The following is an 11,525-nucleotide window of genomic DNA, read 5'->3' on the forward strand; positions in this document are numbered from 1 at the left end:
ATTTGATTACACAAGAACAATCTCAGAACAACTAAACTAACACAACTACCACAGACAGTATGGTTACTGAAAATAACTTAAAATTTTTCTACAGTTCTTTCTGCTTTTTGGGTATATTCTACAAAAGATATACAGTCAAATTACTGTTTCAAAGTCCCTTGATATCGCTCCTTTCTGTTTAGTTCTGCCATCAGCTAGATATACACATTGATTTGTTTCATGTTATTTTCAATTTTGGATTTTTTTAAATTAATGGTTTAATTATGGAGTATATTTATATGGTTCCAAAGTAAAATCTGTAAAAAAAGGAAGTGTATTCAATGAAGTCTAGTCTCTAGCCTTCTCCTGAACCTTATTTTTTTTCTTTTATAGGAAATCATTTTTTAATGGTATACTAGTATCCTTCCCTTGCTTTTATAATACAAGAATAAATCCTGTGTTTTGTGTGCTCACAACTGTAAACCTACGTTTACCCTACCCCATATATTGAGATAGATCTTTATATCCTCCTTTCTTTTATAAAAATAACAAATTATATGCCGTTTTCTCTACCTTGCTATTTTTACTTAACATATCTTGCAATCATTCTATAGTAGTCTTTAGACTTTTCTTCCTCCCCCAATACATCGTATCCACTGTGAGGATGTGCCACAGATTACTCACCAGGCCCCTTCCTGATGGCGAGTGGATCGCTTTTACTTTTTTTTTTTTTTTAATATATTTTTTATTGATTTTTTACAGAGAGGAAGGGAGAGGGATAGACAGTTAGAAACATCTATGGGAGAGAAACATTGATCACCTGCCTCCTGCACACCTCCTACTGGGGATGTGCCCGCAACCAAGGTATATGCCCTTGACCGGAATCGAACCTGGGACCTTTCAGTCCGCAGGCCGACACTCTATCCACTGAGCCAAACCAGTTAGGGCCGCTTTTACTTTTTAATTATTATAAATAATATAATAGCCTCACTTATGAATATACGTTTTCAATTTCTTTTTCTAGTTTATCTTTGAGAGATTCCTAAAAGTAGGATTGCTGGGTCAATAGATAAATTAATGTAATTTTGTTAGATGCTGCCAAATTGCCATCCATAGAGATTGTGGCAATGCTAGGAATATTAGCAATGCATGAGGGAGTTTTGCCAACAAAATATGTTGTCAGACTGTTATTTTTTGTTAGTCTGTTCATGAAGAATGGTATCCCTGTGCTGTTTTACTTTGTATTTCTTTTATAAGCAAGTCAAGTGACTTTTTTGTCATTTCTTTGTTTTATTTTCTAGTTTTTCTAATCAGTTTTATTTTTCATATTTTCTTTTTCAGAGTCAATACAGATTTGTATGTGAAGCTATTTTGAAAGTTTATGAAGAAGGATTTGTTAAACCCTTAACAACATCATCAAATAAATAAGAAAGCAAAAAGTCTGGAGTATGTGTTAGAAAACTGTTTTCCAATTATATTCACTGTGCCATAATACTGCTTGCAGGAAATGGCATCTAAACAAAAAATGAAGAACTGACAAAAACTGAAAACTTCAGCACTGTTGCACTTTATGTTTTAAAAAAAAGTCACTCTCAAAACCTATAATTCATGTGTTTCAAGACTATTTCATGCTCTGTTTCGAACAAATAGTGAATAACTGAGTATGTTCAGGGTAACTTATGAAATTTTGTAGTGGTGCCATGCAGACCCCTACCGGAGGAATTGCCACAAACAAGGCTCAGAATTCTCATCATCTCTGTTACACACCTGTACTTTGAAAGCAAAAAGAAGTAAACATCAGGAGCCAGCTCTGGTGTTTGCAGTGATTCGTGTACTTACTGTATTACTTGATTACCAGATTTTATTTTTTAAATTTTAGCAATATCATTTTCAATATTAGCCAATACACTGCCTATGGATGCAGCACATCTTTCCCTACACTCCCCCTGTAGAGACCTGCTGTTCATAAGAAGAAAGGTGGAATTGCTTTTCCCAGGAAATGCTGCACATTGTCCATTTACCAGCATCTTACAGAAAATATAAATATGAATCTACAAATTTTCTTGAATTTAATAATGTAATATATTTACCATAAGGTTGGCTTATTCCAAATCATGTGATTTCATGTACTTGATATAAAGGAATGCATGTATTATGTCTTAACCCCGTAAGTGCCTTGAGACATCTTTGTATGTCTAATGAAGAGGCACTCATTTGACCCACTAGGAGGTATGTGTGTATACTGTACACTTACATCTTTATGCATTTTTAATCAGTTCACATTTGAAAATAACTTCTTGTATTGAGAGGTATGCAGTCAAAGAAGGGTAAGGAAATTGTGTTTCTATATTTTGTCACAGGAAGCAAAGGTAATTTGTGTTCTTCTGAGAGCATTCTGCTGCTATGGAATTGTTTAAATCTGCACATTCCTTTCCTGAAAGACAAGGGTTACAGTTTAGCAGCTCAAGTTAAAAGTTGCTTTATTCTTCAAATTTATATTTGTTTTATCCCTCACTTTAAAAATGGCATCTAATATGCACATTAAACTTAAACATATTGATACTCTAAGCTAGAGTTAGACCAGTTAGTTGCTTATTTCTATTACTAACAGAATTATTACTCTTCAGCATTCATTTCAGTTCATATCACAATTTGTTCACACTAGTCTATTAGTTAGGATACTTCAAACAAGGAATGAGAAACATTGTTTGACTTGTTTCAGAGTATTATCCCTCAGTAACTGAAATGAAATCCCTCCATAACTGAAATGAGGGTTTTTCTGGTCATTTTTGTATAACATTAAGTTACTCCAATTTACATGTACTTACTAGGTTATAAGCATATGAATTCATGGAGAATGTTGGCTGTCCTACCTGATGGAGGATCTGATGCCCTTTAAGGACTTGTATATTTTCCTTTTCAGGTTTTTTTATTTTAATTTTTAAGTCTACAGGGAGATAGAACTTTAAAATTGCCGTTTTAATTTAAATGGAAATTTGCTCACCTATTGAAGTGTTATAATTACACAATTTTATATGGATTATGGTTGAAATTGACTTTTACTGGTGTTTTCTGAATATTTCAGAATAGTATTGATAAAATTTAGGGTTGAATGGTGGATATTTTGGGATGCCATTTAGTATGAGGAGGGAAATGTACATTTTAAAATCTTCAGTATAATCTAAATGATGTTCTTTCAGATAGTCAAAATCCATAATAATGAATTTTAGGAAGTTAAGTCCTAATCATTAATAGCCAAGATACCAAATAAATTATTATTAAAATATTTTAAGTTTTCTAAAAAGAATAGTAAACATAACCGGTATGTCTAAGAGAATCTCTCTTATCTATTTCTGAATTTCATAGTCAAGTCAGTATAAGAGTAAATAAACTGTAGTTTTATTTGAACATTCCATTCTCTGACAACAGATAAATGTAATATAGGCTGCTATATGACATGATGATCAGTTGAAAAGTGAAATCATGTTCAGGACTACATAATTAAAAACTGTCTGGGCAGTTTTTTCACATGAATTAAAAAGAAAATTGGTCGGTTCAATGTGGATAGAATATGACAACCGCAGATTTAAACACAAATATGCAGTTGTATAGAGATAAACAGATAAGTGAATGGTTGGCATGTTCTTTAGGGCTTAATGTTTACACTTCTGAGGTTAATAATTGTTGGCACGAGCACTGCTGCCCTTTTTAACAGTTCAGGCCAGTGTTTAAGTCCCGCATGTACCAATTGTTCCTCTAGGAGGTGTTCTCTGTCAGTGTTGTTATGTACAAAAAGACTCTTTTTTAAAGGCACATTTATTGGGGTCTTAAATTTTAAAATATGCTAATTATGCTTCCCTGTTCACTCAATAGATAAGACTTTGTCCATTATACCTAAGAATTTTTTAACCTGTTTATTGATCTATGTAGGGTTCTAGAATCATCCTATCTTTGGTACACCAAATAGGTCTAGATTTCACTCATATCATGTAACACCAAGTGATAAAAATGCCAGATTTCTTGTAGCTAAACTACTGTCTTTCCCCCCCCCCCCCCCCCCCGCCCCGGTCAATCAACATTGACTGTTACTCTCACAAGTAGAAATAGTTATTGGTGAACCAGGGGCTTTTTTAAATGCTAGGAAGTGTTTGTGAAAACCTTTCCTCTCTGATTTATGATGGTTTTACGATGTTCATTTCAAATGTATGTTGGAGCATCTGATTTGTGTCAGCACTCACTACACAGGATGAGGAATATTTTGGAATAGACTTTACATTCACAAAAAGGATTGGCAGTATTTGTTACACCAGTGCACTCATTCAAAATAGTTGCAGAGTAACAGCATCTATTTTGATTTCCTTTGTGTGGCCTCCTTTTTAACTGTATAGTTGTTTATAATTTGTTGGCAGGTCTGATCAGGTCTAATCAGGTATTGGAGCAAAAGCCTCCTGTTTCCACTGGCAGTACTATGTACAACATCAGAGCTAAAAGGAACCTGAAAGATTTTTATCTAATTTCACTCTGTTATTTTAGGCAACGTGTGTGATTATCATAAATTCTCATGAATTTTAGGGTTTCAGCGCAAGAATTATATTCAGGCAGTGATTTCACTGATGTCACTTAGTTTAGAAAATAAGTAGACTTTTCGAAGTGGTCCTCATTGGGACCTGATCCGGTTTGCTAGCCATGCTTCCTTGACAAATCATAAGCTTTTGTGAGGTATTTAAGCTGTATGTGCAGTGCAAAAACATTCTAAATGCAAATTAGAAGGCTAATATTTAAAAGCACTTACAACATAAAACTAAGATTTAGAATATATGTCCACTTGCAATCAATTTATGTGCATAATGTGAACATGTAGTAGAATTTTAAAGCATTATTTGTTTTATAATCTTAGGAGGAAGAGCGAAGGAAACAATTTTTAACAGTGTTCTATTTAATATCTGTGTTTTGAATGTTTAAAATATTCTGACGGCAAGGTTGCCAAAATAGGTTTGAATTCATAAAAATTATTTATACCACAGTAATGTGGGGTAAGTTTACATCTCTTTTATTTTGTTGTGATTATTTTGTAGTTCAGGTGAATTTTCCTTTAAAGTCCCTTAGAGTAATACATTATGGTAAATATTTGTTGGAATAAACAACTCTTAATAACATGACAAGACCAAGATAAATTATGCCACAGTTTGCTTTTATGTAATTGTCACATCCACAAAGTGACTTTGTTAGCTTTGCTTACTTCCCGTTTGCTTCAACTGTCCCACCACTGTTCTGGCAGCATTTTGTGTTTGTGTTGTTTCCTCCAAGTAAAATAGCTCTGTTAATTGAAACCCACTGTATTAATTGAATCAAATATCAGAATTACTGATCCATTGGCAAAGATTTATTGGTGCCTCGGTGTGATCACAACACAAGCAACCATTTTGTAAAGTTCTTTGAGAGTTATGTAGAAACACACTTACATAATAAAACATTTTAGGGCTAACTGCTAATAGATAATTACAGCAATTTTATAAAGAGCCCATGAAATGAATCTCTAAATTGAATTTTGGGGGTTCAGCTTTCTTTACAATGTCTACAACTATGATCAACACAATTTTTTGTATACAGATTTCATTCTTAGTAGCAATTACAATAAGCCTTTCAATGTTATAAAAAACAAGCCCTATTTCAGTCAGAAATTAGACATTTTATTTCCATAATCTTGGTGAAAATACCAATTGTTATTTCTGTTTCCTATCTAAATTTGCTGCTATTTATTTGTATGTTTTTCTGTGGCAGTTTCCTGTTGATTTCTAAAGTTTAATATTCATTGTTTTCATTTTAGTAATGCAAGCTAAATGGGCAGCCAGAAGTAGTATCTGCTGGGGTGCAATTCATCAACACTGAATACACATGGTTCATTGCATAAATAAGTAAACTGATATTTTTTAAATTTACAAAGTGAAAGGTATTAGTAATAGTTCAAGTTAAAGGCTACAATTTTAGGAAGAAATCCTAATGTTTAACTTCCTGAAACCTTTCAAAATTTCAAATACAGGAATGAAAACGTTTTAAAACCTTGTGCTCATAGAAGTTTTAGTTAAATACTGTCAAATTTTCCTATTGTGGTATAAATGATATAGAAAATACTTTTCTATGGGCAAAAGATTGAAACTTAACTTTTACTTCGTTGTTTAAAAAGGAACAATGATATTTGTATGTCTTTCATGCTGTAAAGAAAATGAATGTATCTTTCAATGTTATGAGAATTATGAATTGATTATAGGGATACTCTTTGGTTTAAAAAAAATGTCAGTGAGGGATTAAAAAGGAAAGGAAGAGAGTATTCCACTTCATTACAGAAAATGCAATTTTAGAAGAAAGTGTAATTTCATTATAAAGAAGAGCAGTCATTGCCCTAACCAGTTTGGCTCAGTGGATAGAGAGTCGGCCTGAGGACCAAAGGGTCCCGGATTTGATTCCGGTCCAGGACACATACCTTGGTTGCAGGCTTCTCCCCCAACCCTGGTCCTGGTCAAGGGCTCCTGCAGAAGAAAGCAACCAATCGATGTGTTTCTCTCACATCAATGTTTCTCTCTGTCTTTCCCTCTCTCTTCCACTCTCCCTAAAAATCAATGGGAAAATATCCTCTGGTGAAGATTAACAAAATAAGTAAGAGCAGTCATTGTTGAGGCATATTTCAAATTAATGTACATTCTTTTTCATTTTGCTTTGTTTTAGCTCTAGAATAGGAACTTTCAAGAAAATGTTTGCATACTGTTTTTAAATGTAATACAACTGAAGTCTAGATTTCTCTAGTGTGGAAGGTTCATTTCGTGTGAGGGAAAACATTCTGCTGACTTGTTGACCATGAAGGAAAGTTCTCAGGCTTTGTCACTACTGCAGCCACAAATGACATCACTGTGAGGGAGTGACTTTAATGAAGCCAGAAAACCATGCCTAAGATTCAGCACGGTAAATGTGTGCAGAGGCCACTGACAAAGAGTTTTGCCTTTTTATTCTCAGTATCAGACAGATAAGCCCAACTCTGACTTGTCTTATATGTTTAGGGGTTAATTAAGTCAACTGAGCAAAACACAACCAAGCCTCCCTCTTTACTCCCCCCCCACCTCGTATTTTAAGCCAACATCTTTAGTATGATGGATTTATTCAACAATTTCTTTAAAGGGTAGTGTTTATTATTTGTTACTTATTAAACTTGACTCAGTGGGGCCTTGATTCTTTTGACACCTTGCTTTTCCACCCTCCAACTTGTAAAAAAAAAAAAATCATTACTTCCCCTTTTACAGTTGAGTCTTTGTGAAGTACCCTGAGCAACTGAGGTGATCTCTTCTTCATTAACTTTTGTTAACAGTTATTAAAAGATTAGTCTCAGGGCCCCTTAACCCTGGGAGTTTCCAAATTTAGCGGTATTATTTGTGATAACTTTAAAATGCCACATTGCTAAATGAAATTGTCACCATAAAGCCATCAAAGGGGCTCACCCCTGCTTACAATCTTAGACCCAGTAGGTACTGATTTGTGGTTTCCCCAAATCTACTGTAGTCACAGTTGAGCCCATTTTACCTTACACTTAAAAGAAGCTTTTAGTTTTTACTTTGAATTAGAGTGTTCCAGTTATTTGCCTTACTGGGCAAGAAAATTTCAACCCAATTCTGGGATTCTCTTGCCCCCATCCTAAAGATTTGGCAAGATTTTTCATTTTTTCTTGTATTCTGTAGAGTAGGCCAGATTTTAATGCTGAAATTGATTCCTTGAATTTCAAATAGTAGCACTTTATTTCATGCTTACTACTGACTTGATTTATACATTTAAAAATATCCTAGGAGTCTTGTAAATATGAAAAAAATGTAGTGGGTTAGTATGTAGAGGTCATTGGATTGGACCCAAGTTTAAATGCTTTACAATGATCTCTCCCTCTGTCTCTTTTTAAAAATGATCTCTTGATCATTTGATATTTAAAAGGTAACTGTGTGATATTTAGCTTTTCCGCTTTTCTGTAATTTATTTAGTACAATAGAGGCTGCCCAGTTGACTATGTCGCTGGACACTGAGTTCTCACCTAGCTTCAGCCAAGTTTGGTTTATAACAGTCATTTCTGCTTTGCATTTTTGTACATTACATAAATACTTGGAAATCCATTTGTTTAGGTTTGTGTTGTACTTAGGGGTTAAGTCAATACTGCACCACAAATAAGTTGAAGGGGGCAAAAACCTGACACATCAGATATGTGTCCAGGGGCAGGATGTAAGAGAGTAAAAACAGTTTACATTAAGCTGTTTTCATTTTTCTATCATTAGAATATATGTGCTTAAGAAATTAAAACTGCCCAATTCAGTGTTTCTACAGCATCATGCCGTTGCACTTACAATCCATGTTGTAATCTTTTCAAATAAGAAAAGCTAGTCTTTATTTTCTACAGTGTAGGCTTAATTTTATGACAAATAGTTTACTATATATTCATTGGTGATGTTTATAATTCTATGTAGAGGGTGTTTTAATTTGGATTTTTTTTCTTGTAACAGGTGCTATATGTAAATATAAAGGGCAAAAAGTCTAGTTTATTTCCTAATTAAAATATAGTTTTGCATTTCTGCTGCCATTTCACATTTCACTGTACTGAACTTGTAGCAAATGGAATTATCTCCCTAATTTTTTAAACTAACTCCTCTCCCACTTTACAAAAATATATCTCCATCAATAGGGTTTGTTCCCTAATTAAGAGGCAAAGAAGCTTAGGGTTTGTTTGTTTTTTAATGTGTAAGCTTGAATTTGGTCAACACTGGGTAATTTGAAATCACTGTGTTTGTCATGTAACTTACTGTATGCTCGAAAGGCCTGTGTAGTTATTTGTCTTAATATCAGTGGAATTATAACCCCTACTGTTAATTCATGTAAAAGTACCTAGAATACTAGCAGCAAACAGGATTAAAATGCATTAAAACTGTTTTAGTCCTAAAATGACTTACGTTATATAAAATGCTATGACATGTATTTTATTGGCCATATTCATTTGATTGAGAAATAGTTGTCCAGGTACAAACATGAAAAAAACTCTAGCTGTGACTTTTAATTATTCAATTGCTAAATAAAGATGTGCTTTAGTAATTTAAAGTGTAGGAGTATTGAAGATTATTTTATGGGAATTTTTTGTTGGGCTTCTCTGACAATGGTTATGTTCATTTAATGGGTGATGGGAAGGGACTAGGAGAATGCTAAGGGCTACATTTCTAGAATTACTGGCTCACATAGTGGCTGTATTGGGGGAGGGAGAGGGTGTGTAGGAAATAGAAGACATTTAGAAGAATGTCTGATGATCTAGCACCAGCCCCTCTACTCTGGTATTCCTAATGTAAGATCTTATCAATCAAAATAAAGGAACTTTATTTCTATTCCTGAGTCAGCTTGCTTCATATCTTCCCCAAGTGCAGTTAAGCATGCCATTTTTCATCTGAAAGAAAATAAATTTTAGAGAAAATATCCATTAATATTTAAATACTTGTACATCAAAAATTATATTAAAAAGACAAAAATAAACATTTATGATTATAAAAATATAAACAATATAAGGAAGATCCAAAAGGAGTTCTGAAAGCCACATTGTCCACAACTAAGGATAGTTTCCCTCAAATCAGTGGCAACCTCTGTTAAATTGCTTGTATCTGTTATGGGGGGAAAACATGCATGCATTTGTGTGTACACACACATTTTGTTAATGTCAGAGAGGTTGTACAATATATTCTGCAGCTTGCTTTGTCATCTTGGGAATATTTCCATATCTGCATATTCAGGTCTACCTCATTATTTTTAATCACTGCCTTGTACTCCATCATAGAATTAATTTCTTGATGGACACCTGGCTTGTTTCTAGTTTATACTGTATAAGCAATGCTACAATGAGCATTCTTATACAAATATTGTTATTAATCACTCCAAGTATATGCATAGGGCACATTTCTAGCAGTGGGGTTGCTAAGTCATAGGACACCTACCTACACTTTTAAATTTTAATAAATATTGTCTAATTGTTCTCAGAGAAGAGTCTACCAGTTTATGCTTCCAACCAAAGCATATGAGAATGTTTCCACGCATTCTTATTAGAACTACTATCATATTTAATTTTTTTGCTCACCTTATAAATGAAACATTTTATTTTGATGTATTTCTTCTACAAGATTAAGCAGATTTTTATATTTACTGACCCCTTGTATTTCTTGTTTTCTAAATTTCATATTGCTATCATTTTTATATCAAGTTGTATGATGTTTTATTCATTATGAGATTTTGGAAATTAAAGAAATTAGTCATGTTGCAAAATCTGTTTCTTATGGTGTGATCTTTGACTTCTTTTTGAGGGCTCAGGTGGTATGATGATATTTTTAATACTTTTGTAAGCAAATGTATCAATCTTTTTAATGACTTCTGAGTTTGGGGTATACCTGCAAAAACTTGTTCTAATTCCTATTAGCTTGCCATCTATGACTGAGGCTCTCTTAACCGCCATCAAACTAACCTACTCAGTACTGACACTTATCTTCCTGCTGTGTGCTCCCCTGGCCACTGTGGACTGCTCTCAGTCATGTTGGAGCTCTTCTAGTTCCAGCAATTAAGTTGTAAGCTTACAAAAACGAAAAGCATGTGTTTATTTGCTAACCTGCTTATGCAAATGTGTTTGCCTTTATTATATTTAACTATGATTTATATAAGCCAATGAAATGTGAGTGTGAAAAGAAAGAGAGGGTAGGGTGTTTGCAAAAGCCTTATAACTGTGTCATTAAAACTTTATTCTTTAAAAATTTATTAAAAATAGTATGGGCAAGACAATTATGAGAGAATAAAAGAAAAAGGAATAGATGAGAGACTAACAGACAAAAGTAGGTAATGCACTTGGTGTCTGTTTTTTGCAACAAAGACTAAGGGATTATAATTGGGCTCACACCTTACATAAAAAGAGTCACAAGTGAATATACATTTACTAGAGGCCCAGTGAATGAAATTCGTGCACTTGGCGGGGGGGGGGGGGGGTTCCCCTCAGCCTGGCCTGTACCCTCTCACAGTCCAGGAGCCCTTGGGGGGTGTCCTTCTGGGGGGAGCGGGCCTAAGCCGCCAGTCGGACATCCTTAGCACTGCTCATCAACCGTGAGCCCAGCTTCTGGCACACTGACCACCAGGGGGCAGCTCCTGTGTTGAGCATCTGCCCCCTGGTGGTCAGTGCACATTATAGTGGCCGGTCGTTCTGCCATTTGGTCGATTTGCATATTAGCCTTTTATTATATAGGATATGTCTTTAGCTAAAACAAAATACATGTGTTTTCTAAATTCTCCTTTAAATGTTTTTTTTTATTCAACCAACCATTAATTCTGATCACATTAGATATGTGGGTTTCTACCATAATCTATATATATAAAAGCCCAGCAACTGGAATGGTGGAATGAACAGAAAGACCAGTGGCTATGACACAATGCAGAGAGAGAACCGGGATAACCAAGGATAGAAAGTGGAGACCACATAGGGACTGATTATTCCTCAGCTGTTCAGAAAT

At 34.3% G+C, this 11,525-nt stretch overlaps 1 protein-coding gene across 5 annotated transcripts in view; it reads left to right on the plus strand.

Moving 5' to 3' along the window:
• The window catches only part of PTPN4 (protein tyrosine phosphatase non-receptor type 4), a 257,666-nt gene extending 247,165 nt beyond the window's left edge, over window positions 1–10,501 (plus strand). For all 5 annotated transcript variants that reach the window (XM_079782465.1, XM_079782466.1, XM_079782463.1 and 2 more), the window contains one exon: window positions 1,321–10,501. In XM_079782465.1, coding sequence (XP_079638591.1) covers window positions 1,321–1,407 — 87 coding nt within the window. In that variant the 3' untranslated portion in view covers window positions 1,408–10,501. The remainder of the gene's footprint in view (window positions 1–1,320) is intronic.
• The last annotated feature ends 1,024 nt before the right edge of the window (window positions 10,502–11,525 follow it).

This window comes from Cnephaeus nilssonii, assembly GCF_951640355.1.
Source record: "Cnephaeus nilssonii genome assembly, chromosome: 10".
NCBI classification, from domain to species: domain Eukaryota; kingdom Metazoa; phylum Chordata; class Mammalia; order Chiroptera; family Vespertilionidae; genus Cnephaeus; species Cnephaeus nilssonii.